At 29.9% G+C, this 17,523-nt stretch overlaps 1 protein-coding gene across 5 annotated transcripts in view; it reads right to left on the bottom strand.

Moving 5' to 3' along the window:
• LOC143239610 (uncharacterized) overlaps positions 1–17,523 on the bottom strand; it is a 113,611-nt gene that overhangs the window by 19,484 nt on the left and 76,604 nt on the right. For all 5 annotated transcript variants that reach the window (XM_076480879.1, XM_076480880.1, XM_076480883.1 and 2 more), the window contains 6 exons: positions 17,017–17,173; positions 15,788–15,953; positions 15,032–15,313; positions 12,011–12,255; positions 11,196–11,316; positions 10,136–10,188 (listed from right to left, as the gene is read on the bottom strand). In XM_076480879.1, coding sequence (XP_076336994.1) covers positions 10,136–10,188; positions 11,196–11,316; positions 12,011–12,255; positions 15,032–15,313; positions 15,788–15,953; positions 17,017–17,173 — 1,024 coding nt within the window. The remainder of the gene's footprint in view (positions 1–10,135; positions 10,189–11,195; positions 11,317–12,010; positions 12,256–15,031; positions 15,314–15,787; positions 15,954–17,016; positions 17,174–17,523) is intronic.

The following is a 17,523-nucleotide window of genomic DNA, read 5'->3' as shown; positions in this document are numbered from 1 at the left end:
ATTATAGATGGATTATGATCTTTGTTTAAAGATAGCTAATGTCTCCTAAGTCTGGAAGGAATGATTATGAATACTGAGACTTATGTGAGACTAGCAAATTGGAGGTTAAGACTGATAGATGGTGTATCCCCACTGCAATGTGGGCCCTACTTCTATAGTCACCTCCAAAACCTAGGATACATTTTATAATCCCATGTTGTAGCTGCTGATTCAATATAAATTACATAGGTTTGGATTAATTGAATTGGAGATAAAACCAAAGACAATCCTGTCAAACAAGTTAATCATTAATACTCTTGTAACCTGTTACATTTTTCTTAATAGTCACCAAAGTAATTTACTTCTCAAAAGAAAGTTACAGTCTAACAATTAATATATTCGTATTTTAACAAAACAAATTATTCTGAGGTAAATTAATGCTCAATCTGTGCAGACATCACATTTATCTCTTCCATTTTGTTTGTATGTAGTTCCTTTCAAATCCTAACTAAAGAAAGTATATGGTAAAGGCTGTTGTAATATATTATACTTCAAAATAACTTAAATCTAGTAAAAAATGAACATTGTTGTACTTATTGTTCCATAGTATAAGAAGAACTAAAGAAAATATCACAGCATCTAGTTCAGATGAATATCACATGCTGTTGATCTGAATTACCCTTTACAAGCATTTTCTAGGTGGATGCTTATATATTAGGTTATTCAAAAAATAATGGCAGAGTTTTACATTAAAATTTTAGTCATTTATACAGATAAGAAACCTGTATTTTTTATTACTTCATATATACTATTGAAAAACCAAAGCTTTCTTCTATTTTTTAATGATTTCATTATTTTTTAAAACTTTATTTCCAATATTTCAGACCCTTACAATTAATGATAGAAGAAAAAGTTGTGCACCGTTTTTTTGCATGAATTCAAATTTGGTTGTAATGCATCGCACACATCTTACAATTTGTTCAAAACATTTCAGAATGGAGATGGGGGTCTTGAAGATAGGGAAAGCAGAAAATATCCTTCTGGTGTTGAAAACAATCAATTGACAGCATTAATGGAAAGAAACCTGTGCCAAACTCATAAAGAAATGGCATAAGAATTGGGTGTTGGCATTTTCACAATTTTGGACCATCTCAAGCAAATTGAAAAAGTGAGAAAGCTCTACAAATGGGTTCCACACTGACTCAGTGAAAATCAGAAAAATTGCCATTTTGTACTGTGCTCTATGCTGATTTGCACAACAGAAATAAACCATTTCTTGATTGAATTGTCACCTGCGACAAATAATGGACACTTTACGACAACAGAAAGCGATCTGTGAAATGGTTCAACCATAACGAGGCTCCAAAACACTTCCTATAGCCAAAATTTTAACAACAGACAATTATGGTCACTATGGTGATCTGCAGTTGATATTATCCATTACAATTTGCTCATCCAGGGCCAAAATATCACTGTGAAGGATTACTGTCAAGAATTGGAAGTATTGCATGGAGAGTTGCATAAAAAAAATGCCAGCATTAGTTAACTGAAGAGCACCAACCTTGCTTCATGATAATGCTTGGTCACACATTGTTCAAATGATGCTCTAGAAGCTTAGTGAATTGGACTATGAAACATTACCTCATCCTCCTTACTCCCTGACCTTTTGCCCACCAACTATCACTTTTTAAAGCACTTGGACAAACGTTTTACAGGACAAATGATTCAGAGTTTTATCGTCCTGGCATAAATCATCTTGTTTCTTGTGCAAAAGTGTATGGATTCACTAGGTTTCTATTTTAATTAATAAAGTTGTTTTTGAAATATTTAATTTCTTATTAAAGTTAACATTTAAAAACTGCCATTATAATTTCAAACAACCTGATATAACAAAAACGATATAAATCTTTTCAAAGTAAAAGTATTCATTTTCCATCTTACTTAATAATTTTACTCTTTATTATGTGTTATGAAAATTTCTCGCTCTTAAAATATAAGCTATGTTTACTCTTTACCACTATTTTTTGTCATAAGTAAATTCTCTGCTTTTTTAGGATTTCTAGATTTGGTGAGCATATGACAGTCAATATACAATGGGAAATATACACAACCTTAGACTTCAGTCAGAGCCCCCTTCAAAAAAAGAAAACATTTTTAGTTCTCTAGATCTACCTACTATAGAAACAAGAATAAATTTTTATTTGTTCTGCAATATCTAACCATTACACAAGCTCACATAAGTGTATTAATTATATTGTTCAAGCTTGTCAAAATCATTTTTAATTTACAGTTTATAGATGCATTTAAAAAACATATGTAAACTGTTCAGTGTAAGAATGACACAAATATAGAATCTTATCTCATTCCAATACTAATATTCTTTTTTTAGTTTGACACTATGTTGCTGATTGTTTCAAGATAAATAAAATGACTAAATCAAACAGTTTGAGGTACATTTAATGTATGTTAGCTCTTTATGTTCTTAAGTATAAAATATTCTTAACTGCCATTTTTGTTTGTTCTGTTTTACAGCTATGGCACTAAGGCTATCTGTCAATGTCTCTAGTTTTGAACTGCCAACAAGACAAAAAACAACTTGTCATACTTATCTCCCCTTTATATATCAAATATTTTAGCTTCGATAATACTTTCTTTTTCACTTCTTGATCACATTTGGACTTTTAGCCTGTTCAGTAGTATACTTAAGAAATCTTAGCAAAACCTAACATGGTTGGGGTCTGTAAAGATGCCAAAGACCACATGTGCATTATTGATATTACTGCATTATCATGTGCTTAGTTTGTATTGTAAAAACCTTGATGTATGGACATAATCAAGAACACAGTATGTGAAAAAGAATAATTTTGTAGGAATTTTATAAAATACAAATGGTTGTGTTTATTATATACAAATTAAAACAAATTTTAGTCCATGTTGGGAAACACTGAACAAATGATCTTTTTGTTAGTAATTTTATACCTCAAATATATAGCTATTAAGAATATGTATAATCATAGTAAATATTATAGATTTCATGTGGCTTCCAATTAAACTAAATCTTGAATAACATAAACTAGACTATTGATTCATTTCTGAGGATGCTTAACTTTTTATTTTTGAAAATGAAAAAAATACCTTTAAAATATAATACTGGTGTTTACAAATCAAGTAATTTAATTATATTGAGGAAAATATTCTAGAAATACTCAGAAATATATCTAGTTAGTTTTAACATAATTCTAGGAGAATGAATTTGTTATATTAGAAATACTAAAGATTTATCAATGAAGGTATTAAATAGTTATTGCAATTTTCAAACTTTTCTAGGGCATTTTATTGTGTTTATCACATGTCTTCTGTTGTAATTTTAGTTAGTTCCAGTTGCAAACATAAATTTATGTGATAACTTCATATTTTGATTATTACCTGTTATTTAAATAAACAACCTATTAAACATGAAAAGGAATAGTTAAAAACAGTGTCACAAAAGAGTTAAATTTTCTGAAAATTTGGATAAAGAGTTTTTTTTGAAGTATCAAAAAACATTTGAGACAATATGTGTATTATCTGTTTTCGGACTGTATGAGAATTTTCAAGTTTCCAGAGATTTGTAGTGTGAACCTCAACTGCTTATCACTAAATTAAAAAAACATTATTCTAAGGGAAAATAGAAAAAAAATATATAATTTATCTCGTATTGATATCAAAAGAAGAAAGGTAAAAAGCTAATATAATTTAATTCCACACAGTTTAAAATTATTTGCTTAATTCATTTTAGTTCATTATATTTTGATGCTGATAAAAAATTTGTCAGTCAGGTTATACATATTTTCCAAAGAAGACTTTTGACATATGAGTATTATCCTTGTTTGTTTTTCCAGTTATCTCTTCTGAAGTAAAAAACAAGATTATTGAAAGCATACCTAATATTTACTTTACAAAAGAGAGAAAAAACACTTGTGATTTATTATAAAAAGCCAGCCATACATGCTATGCATGAAACTTTACTATTCTCTTGACCATGGGGGAATGTTTAGGGTGAGGGTGACAGAATAAAGATTAATATTAATAAGATTAGTACTAATATACTAAAGCTAACACACACACACACACACACACATATATATATATATATATATACAGTTATGATAGAAAGTGTTTGTACCCCTGCATCCGAAGTAGTTTTTTGCTCATAACTTAAAAAGTATCACAATTAGGCTAATAGGCGTATAATATATTATAAATATTATACTAACACACATCTACATAAATTTTTATGTACATTAAACGACAGATAAACTGTTTATAAATAAATAATCAAAAATAGGAGGAGCAGAAAGTGTTCATACATTTTAGAACGTGTGAAAAACTGATATTCCTGTAATGATTTTGTTTAGTTTGGTGAATAAACTACATTATACCATTCCAGAACTAAACACTGGGTTCATAATTATTGGAATATAGCCAGCAAAAAATTTACTTCTGGCAATTTAGTGTCGTCTCAGTCATTATCTGCTTGGTCATCATGGTGAACAGGAAACAATTGTCCAGTGATTCAAAAAACTGAATTATTGTAAAACATAAGTCTCATGTGTCTCTTTCCAGTATTGCTACACAATGTAATGTGCCGAAATCTACTGTTCAAAGTATAATTGCCAAGTTTAAGTTTACAGGATCAACTGCTAACCTCCCTCGTTCCGGACGCCCCATCAAAATTCCAGAGAGAACCAAGAGGAAGGTTCTCAGACAAGTTAGTAGTAACCCTCGTTTAACACGTAATGACATACAGAAACTGGTAATGGAAACTGGGGTTGAAGTAAGCACCTCTACAGTTACTAACATGTTACGCTCTTCTGGGTTCAAAGCATGCTGTCCTCGTAGAACTCCATATTTAAAGCCTGTTCATTTAGAAGCACGATTGAGGTATGCAAGAAAGCATGTAGATAAACCCTTTACCTATTGGAAGAGTATTATTTTGTCAGACGAGACTAAAATCGAGCTTTTCGGCCACAATGATGTTCTCAATATTTTCCGTAAGAAGGGGGAACAAAATCTTCCAAAAAACATCATCCCTACAGTTAAACATGGAGGTGGCTCAATCATGCTATGGGGTTCCTTCAGCTCTTTTGGTGTAGACAGTCTTCACTGTGTCAACGGAATCATGAAAAAAGAAGAGTATGTTGATATATTAGACACTTATATCAAGAATGATGCTCGGAACTTGCGGCTTGGGTGTCGTTGGATCTTCCAGCAAGACAATGACCCTAAGCACACATCGAAATATGTGCAATCCTGGTTGCAGAGGAACCATATAAGCATTCTGGAGTGGCCATCGCAGTCACCCGATCTCAACCCAGTTGAAAACGTTTGGCATGAGTTGAAGACCAGGGTTCATCAGCGTCATCCAAAAAACTTGCAAGAGTTGGAGGCCTTCTATAAAGAAGAATGGAAGAAAATACCAGTCGAGGACTGTCAAACAATCATGGAGGGCTATGAAGAGAGACTGCGCGAAGTAATTCACCTGATAGGCTACACAACTGACCATTAAAGTGGATGCACGAACAGTTTCTACCCCTCCTATGTTTGGTTATTTGTTTATAAACAGTTTATTTGTTGTTCAATTTACATAAAAATTTAAGTAGATGTGTGTTGGTATGATATTTATAATACACTATATTTTCATTATCCTAATCGTGATACTTTTTAAGTTATGAGGAAAAAACTACTCATGACGTGAGGGTACGAACACTCTCTGTCGTAACTGTACGTGTGTTAGCTGACTAGACTATTAGTAAGATGCACCTGACTATCATGATTTGTTTCAAGTTATCTTTATTTAAAACATTACCTATATTGACAAGATATTCTAATGATACTTCTGTACTACATTTTAGTCACGACACAACTGAAGTATAACAGGTTAAATCTATTTAAAACACAGCTCATTTTAACAAGATGATAAACCAAGTATACTTCAATATTGCCAGATATTAGTTACGATATGGCTAACTATTATTACTACAGGTTATGTGTTTGTTAGAATACAACTATTCTGATACAATAAATAAAAACTCTTCAACACAAGATGTTACTGATTGTTATGATTTTGTCACCATAGTCATGTTTAATTAAAACACTAATCCTTAACATGACTTTTCCAAGGATATTAACCTGACCTAACCTAATATAAAATACTGACCTTAATGTTATGTTTAATATTTTATTTGCTACTTATCACATATATTTTGAAAGCTTTGCACTATAACCTCTTTAAACAAAGAATGATAAACACATTATTGCTCCAAAACGTTTTTGACGTTGGGTGAATTTACTAAAGTACTATATGCCTGAATTTAGATAATATTTTAACCAGATTTATGATAGTGTCACTCATGTAATTCTATACCAATACTATAGAATTTTATGACATATATTTCATTATGATTTGTTATGAGCAGTTACAGTGCAAATCAATTTACAAGTGTATATACAATTATTTGAGCACAAGTATATAAGAAGATGTGGGGATAATGTCTCCACTACTAGTTAAAGGAAACTGTATTATACAGGCTACTTTTCATATTTAAAAAAAAGGTTTTAGCATGAGGTGTAAAGTTTGTTTACTTAAGCTGAAAAACTCCTATTATATTAAATAAATAAATGATCCATTATTTATACTGTTAATGTTTCCATTAATGAATATAATTTAAATTGTTTTGTAAGAGATATGAAGAAATATTTTTAAATATGAAGTCAACTCAAGATTAAAGATGAAATAACCAAAATATTGTATTTGAAAACTTAAGTTGGCAATACAAAATATAATATACAGTTCCACAGTAGTGGTCTTGTGTGGCATGTTTTGAAAATTTCACACTTTTCTAAGACATGTTGGAAAAATATAGATAGCATTTTAAAAAGTTAACAAAACATAAAGAGAGGAAACAAATTACAGTGTGTACATGTAATTTTATAATGATCTTTCATGAACCTTTTTTTCTGTACTAAATGTTATAAAAAATAAGTGGTGATTAATAGTAACCTCAAAAGAAAGTGGTCAGTAGATATGATTTGAGCATCCATTACCCACAGTGTCAGTAAGTAAAATAAACAAAAAAATATAAGTGAAAGAGACAGAAAGCAAAACACACCAGAAGAGAGAACAAGTTTGGATTTATTTCCCAAAAAAGACGTTAAAACAAAAGTCAGTTACGTACAAAATTTTAAACTGACTCACCAAAAATCAATAAAATCAAACCAACCAAACACCACCAGTTAGTAAGTATATGATTAACATTATTTTTTTCTTACCATAAGCGAAGTTTGGTTGAATAGAGCAGCATTAAAGGAATAAAAATAGTTATATATATAGATACAATGTACTACTAGTAAAAGATTATCCCAAATAACATTATACAAATAGAAAATATCACTTTATTTGTTTAAATACATCTGAACTTTTTTGATAATTATTAATTAGTGGCTACAGTTAGTGGAAGAAACTGATAAATGTTTGATAAAAGTCACTTCCACAATTTTTATATATGCTGTTGGAATACTTACTGAAGTAAATTTGATCTTTACCAGTTTAAATGTTTTCTGTATGGTTAAATTTAATATAAAAAGAGAGTGAACCTTTTATTAATTAAATCAAACAACAACAATAAAACTTTAAAAATAATAAATAAAACATAGACTAAAAAATTATTATTATTGTGGAAATACAAATTTTCAGACTATACAAAGCACAATAATTTAATAATTTCCAAGATATTGAAATTTTTTACAGCACAATGAGCAAATATAGTGTGAGTTTATTATTTGTTGTAGGACAGACAAGCATTACTAGATAGTAAAATAAGAGGGAGGTTGGACAAACTCTCTATTTTTGTGATGTAAAAAATTATGTTAATTTAATTTTAGCTCTCCATGCAGTGTTACAAGAAAATAATAATTTGTTGACTTTTCAATGGATGCTGGTGGATTTTATGTAAATAGTCATGCAGTTGTTTAAGTTATATTTCATACAAAGTTGTTTCCAGATTTAATCTTGTAGCACTTATTTTTTACAAATTGTCTGGGGGTGCATGCCCCCAGACCCCCATATCATTAGTATACCTTGCATGCTGATTGTGCTCATACAATATTTGTTTTTCTATTAAATAAATTAGAAAACCTCTTCAAACATTCTGTGTACAGGCATGAAAATGTAACCTCCAGTAGCACAGTAGTATCTCTGTGGACTTACAATGCTAAAAACTGGATTTCAATATCCATGGTGAAAAGAGTACAGACAGATCATTGTGCAGCTTTGTGCTTAACTACAAACAAATATTATCAATACTGGTGAAGGGTAAGTCTAGTTACTTTATCATGCTAGGAAGATGAAAATACTAATAAGAAACAGAAAGGAGACCAATTAATTATGTTAATGTAAAGCAGCAGCCTAGAGTAAAGTTATACACAAACAGACTAAAGACAATAAACATATTGTATATCTTGTCCAATACAACACTTAAAAACCAATTAAAGGTTAAATCAGGTTTCAGTACTGATATAGATAATACATGTGATCTAACATCACCAAAGATCATTGATTTAATTAATCTTGCATATCAACCTACTGCTGTTTTATTTCAAACAATGCCAAAATTATTTATAATTGAAGCACAATTAATAAAACTGTTCATCATTCTTTTATACTAGTAAGGTCAAGTTGAAAATAATACTGGTATTTCCTATCACATTTAAATACAGATCAAAATAATTATATAAGTATACATAACTCAGAAAACAAACACATTTCTCATAGTTACATTTACATAGAAATACAAATCAGAAATCCAACTCTCTAACTTTATGATTCAGCTAATAATATTTTAATTACCTTCTTGTATAAATGAAATATAATAAAGTTTGGCATAAAACAACATACAAGATTAATTTTAAATACAAGTACTAATATGTCATAAGAATGTAGGTTAATTCTACTAAAAACAAATTTTAACACTAACTGTAATCATGATAAAAAGGTGTGTGCATAGCCTTAAAGTGTTTTGTAAAATATGTGTAACTATTTGTTGACTTTTTTGTTTTCTTCTTGTACCATATTTAGAATTATTATTGTGTTAACGTTTTTAAAACCACCAGTTATTCATTAATAATACATTATGTGTAATTCAGTTTAGTTAATTTTAACTATTACTTTTAAGTTACTCCTGAAACACCATTACTTATAAAGATTTTGAATGTACATTTAGTTTAGAAGAGATCACAAACACACCTTGACCATGTGTACATTGTATATAATAGATATATTAATAAGACCTACCTCACAGATGCTTATTCTCATAATACTCTACAGTAGAGATACAAACCAATGTCTAATATGATCTAAATGTGCTTACGAAATACTTTTTATTATTTTCTGAATTTCTAGATTGTTAACATCCAAAGTTGTTCTCTGGCACATTACACTATTCACTATGCACATAGCTAACAGTTTAAAAACATTTGTTACACTGTCTATTTACCATATAGAACTACTTTTCAACAAAAAAGTTACCTACTAATAAGCATGTTCTTACAAAAACCTTAATCAGTATATACTTATCTGTTATAATATGTATCTCACATGTTGGGTTATCTGTCTAGCAGTGATAAAAGAAAATTCTACCTACATTTAGTTAGAATATACTGGTTAAATAGTTATAATTTACTTCACAAACTGAGCTAAGATGGCTGAACAAACAGTTCAAATACTATCTTTTGATCTGACATTTGTCTGTTGTCACACACAAAAAGAATAACTGTAATTTTTTTTCTACTTTATAACAGTTAAACAGAATGTGATAGACAAATAAATTATGGGTCTCTTCCTATAGCTGGAGAAACTTCCACAGTAAAAGTAAAATCTATTATGAAAGTTATTGTTTCTTCTGATTTTAAAAAACAAATATAAGATCAAGGTATATGAAGATATATTGCCAACAACAAACTATAACTATTGAAAAACAACAGAAAATTAATAATATTTTTGGCTAAATTAACATTTTATGAATCAATGTTACATATGACAACTTACAATACTTCACACACACACACAATAAAAGAGTACATGAGTATGGTGGAACTGGAACTAGCCTTCATTCCTTACCTTTGTTTTAAATCTTCTAATTGTTGTTGAAGAGATGTGGTCCTGTTCTCTAACTGAAAAAATCATTTAAAGAACAGAAACTTACTTTAATAACTTTAGATTTATAACATTTTCAAACAACAATTTCACAGAATATATACAACTCTATTGGGTGTTGGCTTTGATTGTTTTTCTTCTTTAATTATATCATTATATAATTATTTCCTTATTTTTATCTCTTTCAAGACAACTTTTAATGTGATTAGCCAGAGAAAAAGAAAAAAAAATTGTTTAACTATTAATCAGTAACTGGCCTGTTATTCTGGCTTGATATTAGCATCAAATTTACCCCTGATTTCATTGTATGGCTACTTTTCTCAAGCTTTCATAACAGTATAATAAGTTTTTTAAGAAATACTTTTTTTATTACTCCAAACTTGTGTACAGTGTGTGTGTGTACAAATATATTGTATTGTTAGTCATGTTATTATCAGTGACATATAAATCTTACATTGAAAACAAGCCATGTGTTACTACTATTTAAAATAGATGACAAGCATACAGATAAAAAAACAACAGTATATAATTAGAAATATATAAATACTTCCATTGAGAGGCAGCTGTTTTAGCACGAGTTTTAAAAATAGTGCTAAGTTGTACAGTGTTACTCTAACTCAAAACTAAGTTCACTTATGCTACTCTGTTTGTATAGATAACTGATTCCTGACTCATCATAAACAAAATTGTTCCAATCTCAGAAGAGGTTAGGTCTTAATACATATTTGTGTGAAATGCAATTATGAACCCTCCTATATCAACTTTCTCTAATTAGATTTTATTTTATTACATTTCATTACAGAAAATTTTCCAGTATGTATTTAGGTCTGTTATCAGTATGTGTTAAACGTGTTTCCTTCCTGTTTATTAATAATTTCTAATTATATTTTTCAGTAGTTTCATAATTATAAAATTATTGCAATCTGTACAGTTGGTGTTTGCTTATTTGAAAAATACTGTTGACAGTTTTTTTTTCTGCCAGTGAAAAATGATGAAGCATTTTCAACTTTTCTTTTTTACTTACCTCATCCCTTTCTTCTCGTGTTGCACGCAACATGATGACTTCTTTATAAAGCTGGTCTCTTTCCACTTCCACATGAACTAATTTATTCTGTAGTTCACTCAGAGCATCTTGCTGCAGATTACTGACAAAATAAACATAAATGCACATTGTGTAGTAAAATATGACAAATCAACAAAATTAAAAACTTTTGAAGAAGTATGACATAATAATGTATGAGAATTATAAATAATTAGTTTAATGTGTAAAAGACTACATCATCTATGTACAATGTACTGTTTTTATATTAATTACTTGTGTTCTACATGTATCTACTATGATATGAATGATGTTAATAATTATTGATAGTTTGTATGATTATTTTGAATAAGGCTACCATGATAGCATAATTTATACTTAGTTAAATACAGCACTTGATTACAGAACCACAAGTTGATTTTGAAAAAAAAACCTTAATATACAAGTATCAGTACAGATAACAATACATTATTGTCTTACCATAAATATGATTAAACAAAAAGTAACAGGAAGATCCAGTATATGCATATACAGGTCAAATATTCATAGAGAGACTAAAAATCAAACACTGATTTTCCATTACCAGTCCTTATTATTATCATAAACTCCTAGGAGAAAGATGAGGGCAAGAAGAGCTGGTAATGGAAAAATAATTGTTGATCTTGTAATCTTATTAAGAACATTTTAGATTTGTAATAATTTCATTATTGTTTTATGTTGCTGATTGGATTGCCTTTTCACAATTAATGTAACTGATGGAGTAGTAGCTTATATATATAATATGATAAATGACAACTTACAACTGATTGTGAAGGTCCTGCATGGCTTGAGATTCTTGTTCAGTCACTTTTAACTTTTGTAGTAGTTCCTCTCTATGCTTGGCAAATTCTGTCTGAAGCCTATCTACCTCTGCCTTTAGTTGTGCTACTTGCACATCTCGATCAGAAACTGCAGCCTGGTGTTCCTGCTTCTCCTTTGTTAGTTGTTCTCGTGTTTTTTCCAGTTTAACACAGGCTTCTTTTGTTGTTTGGTACTGGTTAGATATCTAAAATAATGAATAAATACAAACAAACTACACCTAAACTTACAGTTTATAAAATTCAGTTTATAAAGTTCAACATCAAAACATCAGTATAAAAAGAAACACTGTAAAATGTCCAAGTATACTGGCTAGTGAATTTTTGTTTTTTAAGAAATGCTTTACTTGACCTAAAACATCTATGGTTTGCATGTGCCAGTTCAGTTGAGGAAGATTTTTTTTCATTAATTAATGCTTGCCTTCTTCATATCTTAATGAAAGCCTGCACTAGCAGTTTAAATTATCATTCTCATCTCTTCAGGCAAATGCAGTGTTCTCTGTCTAAGCCTTTGCTTAAAATTGTTTACTTCATGTTATGACACATTGTCCTGCACGTTTTACTGATCTACCAAGTTATGTTTTAGCTAATCAGCCATTAATTCTATGTTAATTTAATAAATAAACTTTTGCAGTATATGTGTGATATACAAAGTTTTATGCAATTTTATGGATTAATGGTGAATTTATAACCAAGTGAAAATTAAATTTTTTAAAAATGTTTCTGATATATATATATGTCTTTCAATTTTTTTTAAGCCATCTGCAATGTTATGTTTAACATCACATAAAATAATGTTTTATACATTATTAACTAACACTAAGAAATTAATGGGGAAACAATAAAAGGTGGTTTCATTTGCTAATGAATTATTTTGAAAATGAAAGATATGTTTATTATGAATTTCTTGCAAAGCTACATGAGGGCTCTCTGTGCTAGCTGTCCCTAATTTAGCTACTCTTTTACTAACAAATAGTGGGATTTACCATCACTAAAAAAAGGTGAGCATGTTTGGTGGGATGGTGATTTGAACCAGCAACTCACAGATTTCAAGTCCAGCTCCCAAGCCACCTGGCAATATTAGGCCAAGAAATATGAGACAGCCTACATAAACATAGGGATTTTCTACAAAAAACAACATTTTTTCTGCACAATATTTGTTTTCTTTTTGAAATTCTTAAAGATTATATAGAGTGACCCCTAAAACATATTTAGAATATTTCAAGACCAAAGTAAACCAGTAAATAATTCAGGCCAATTTGAAAGTCAGATTGTGAACAAAATATGGATAAATAACTTAATCAATCATGAATCTTTTTGAAATGCATGAAACAACTTCCAGTGTCACATTAAGATCATTTAGAAAGTATTGTACACAGTGTAAGTATACATGCTTGTCATGATAACACCCATGAATAAGTTTTGAGGTTTTCTTAAGGTTTAGAGAAACTTCTGTGACTTGCTTGCAATCTCTATCAATTATATGTTCAGTTGGAGTTTACAACAAGTAAAAAAATAAAATAACGTTATATGTATCTTAATAAAAAATAAGTTCTCTTTGTTGGAATGACAAAGAAACTATGTAAGCTCCTTAACTGTTATTACTGAGATTACCTTTTACTTTTCTAATTTCATATGATATTTTTTTTATTCCTAGTATAGGTTTATTGTTTCCTCGGTCAGAAACACATTTTTTTTCATACAGAAGCTTTTTCTTTTTTTAACCACACTATGTCTATAGTTTTCTGTCTAGAAGGAAATGGACAAGTGTTTCACAAATTAGGACCATTGTACAATAAAACTTTGGTTAACAAATTATTTGGGAATGAAGCTCCTTTATAACAAAGTCAGCCATGGAGGGCTCCTTTAGCCCCCTTAATTTTGAAAATAGAAAAATCTTTAGAAATCATATGAAGCATTCAAATGGGTAAAATATCAAAAGTTACATGCACCCTGTAAGTTAGGGGTAATTTATATTACCAGCAAAAATCTCAATAAGTCTCCTTTGCCTGACAAAATCAGCAGTAAGCTTTGCGAGTCTTCTGTATCCTGCCTGCCATTGCTCGAGCTGCTTATGTTGATAACATAATTGTGTTTTTTGCAGTAATAAAGTGATATTATTACTTCCGTTATGCCATCCAAGTGATCATTTAGTGCTAGTAGCTTTACTTGGCAAACAAATGTTGTATAAATCCACCTTTTAAGAAATGAAAATGGATATCAAAAGTGCTGAAAGCATAGTGTTAGCTCTAAGAGAAGTTAGTGGTGAGTGTTTTAACATGTATTCCTTTTTCATGAATATACGATACTTTGAAACACATTTTAACCTTATTTTTTATATGTATTTAATGATATTTTCCTATTGCACCTTTGTCTTCTTTGTAGTCTTGGAATGCATCCCTATGCCTCCTCTGTTATATCTACCTCTGATATCAACGTTTCTGACAATGAAGTGGAACAAATCTTAATTACTAGAAGTATTACTCTAGTTGATGAACCCATTCAATGCAGGAGAAGACACAGAAGTAGAGGGGCTATATCTAAATCAAGACCCCCTTATACCACTTCCTGGATATACACCATGTTTGGTGAAAATTGGTCCAATGGTGTAGCACTTATAAGCATCCCCACACACACATACACAAGCAACAATGGTTTAAAATGAATCTTCAAATTCAAGGCTAACTGGAATAACAATTACAAAAAAAGTATCACATACACAAATCTTTCAGCTACATTATTTACACTAATTAACCATATCTGATACTTCACAACACTTTCTTGAGACAGACATATGTGTTTAAGTATATAATTCTATTGTAGTATTTTGCAAAGATTATATAATTGTCAACCAAATTAATAAATCTAATATCATCACTTGGGCTTGATGACAGTGACTGGATTAATAAGAGAAGGCTTAACATATATACATGACCTCTTAGAAGTAAAAGGAGAAATATTTACCTTCTGTTTTTCCTGTGTTATTTTTTCTAACTCTTTTTGTAGTTGTTGAACTTTTTCTTCCATATTCTTGGTAGAGTTGGACATCTGTGTTTGCAGGCTTTCCAAGGAGAGTTGCAATTCTTTTAATTGAGCTTGAGTGCGGGTGAGCTCAGACTCAGTCTTATTAAGCTTCTGCTGAAACGTTTTTGCTTTTGTTTCATTTTCGATGGCTAGCTGTTCTTGTTGAGATAATGTATTGTACAGACTGGACATCTTTTCTTGTGTTTTTTGCAGCTCTTCTAGCTGATATAAAACATTCAATACAAATTTGCTTTTAATGTTTAATGAAGGTCTTTATGACAGACTTTAAAGCCCACATCTTGGGAAACGTTTTTCAGATAAACTGGTAAGTAGTGGATATGTTCATTTTGAAATGAAAGAATGGAAGGAATCTCAATACATGTATAATGAAAAATGAACAAGCTGCAGAAAGAGAAACTCCATGTAAAATTGTTTTTCTGGGTGAACATAAAATATTAGTTTGTGATGACAAACTAACTTATACTTATCACTAGTTTCATGGTAATTATTTGAAAGATTATCTAGCTTCAAAGTTTTTGTTGTGTTTATCTTGATAGTCACAGACATACAAGTAGTTTAGCAATAATGTCCAGAGTTTGCTTTATGACAGAACCACATTCAGTTGATGTTACCTAAGACAGTGTGCAACATGAGTGGATATTTTTAATAATAGTTATGTGTTTTCCTACTTTTTACCTGAACTTGCAACTTTGCTTCCAGCTCTTGGACTTCTTCCTTGTGCTTATTCTTAATCTTCTCAAACTCCAGCTTATTCTGGTCATGAAGAGAAGTAACAGTATCTTTCAGTTTCTCTATTTCTTGAGTACGGCTTCTCAGTTGGAACTGCAATTCTTCTACTTGTCTGCAGAAATCAACAAATGCTAAAATATAGGATTTTGTTTTTCATATATAATGCTGTGTAACAAAATTTTCGTTTTTTCTTGTTCCTGGGCAGAAAGTGTTATTTCCCAATTGCTTATGCCTAAAGTAAATGGAAAAGACCTATTTTTCTCTTCAAACTTTGCTTTTGTGACCTGAGAGCGTATAACGAAAATATGATGGGAGACTATATTTGGGGGCCAATACATGAAAGTGATTTACATTACAATCATAAATCTTAAAAAAAACTACTCACTTCTAAACATTTTTGTTCATTTTTGTGTAACTTTAGTATAAATACATGTAAATCTTGATTCATATGTTGATTTATTCAGACCTTATGTAAATGAAAATGTGCAAATTTGCCTGTTTTTATGTTGGAAATAGGTTTATTTCTAAATTTCATTATCCAGGTTACAAAAGCAAAGTTTGAAGGGAATAATGGCCATTTTCTGTACTTTTACAACATAAGCAATTAAGAAATAACACAAAGTAATCAAGGAACAAATTTTGTGTTACATAATGTAATCATCAGGGTAGAGAGATTTTTAGAAGTGGTTTCTCAGTTTGTTGATCAAGCTATAACTACCAGTAATTGTTCCAATGTTATAATATTCTGTTGATCCAGGTTAACATACATAAATATCATTTATTATCTTGGCCCTTTTTTTTTTTTATACTTACTGTACAATTGAGCAAATTTCAGGTCTATTATCTATAAATGAATTTTTCATATACTTTGAAAGTAAAATATCTGACTTTTTTTTTTCTTATGTTTTAATTTGTAAGCCAAATTTTAGATTTCTGAAATAAACAAAATAGATAGGGTGAGAGACACACAATATTCAAACTTGGCAGATTTAAAGAAACTTGTAGGATTTTATAGATAAACAAAACAAAAAAAGGATTTTTTTTTCTATTAAATGATGCATCGTCAATGACACAATAATGTTGAAATTAATATGTCTTTCAGATGTAAAGAGGTTTTACACTAGCAATGATATACAAGGACATGTAATATTTTTTTTCTAAGGTTTTGCACTAACTTTTCTTTCTCTCTGATTTCCTGGTTCATCTGACTTAACTGGTCTGAATTGTCTCCTGAAGATTGCATCAGGTCTGAAACCTGGGCTTCAAGTTTTGCTTTCTGTCGAGAGAGTTCCAGTGTTCGTTCTTCACTGGCATGCAGTTTCCGTTCAGTATCTATTTCATATTGAATTAGGCTTGATTTACAAATCTTATTCTACTTCATTAGTTAGATAAAATATAAATGTAATAAAATTAGCATGCAGGTGCAATAAGCAATTTAATATTCTTCACTTGTTTGTAATTAATCAGATGTGTATGTTCTCACTTTTCATTACCTTTTAATGAGTAATGTTAGTTAATTTGTTCTGTCTGTTCACACAGAAATGCTGTTTTTGGGCATTTGGGATATTGCCAGCTCTAAAAATTCTTAATTTTAGTTGCAAAAAACAAGACTAAAATAAAACTGACGTCTAATGTGAAATATGTTCATAGCTCAACTGAGTTAAATACAAACATATGTATTT

Source organism: Tachypleus tridentatus, chromosome 13 (genome assembly GCF_004210375.1).
Source record: "Tachypleus tridentatus isolate NWPU-2018 chromosome 13, ASM421037v1, whole genome shotgun sequence".
NCBI lineage: Eukaryota > Metazoa > Arthropoda > Merostomata > Xiphosura > Limulidae > Tachypleus > Tachypleus tridentatus.
This window is presented reverse-complemented; position numbering and strand designations above follow the sequence as displayed.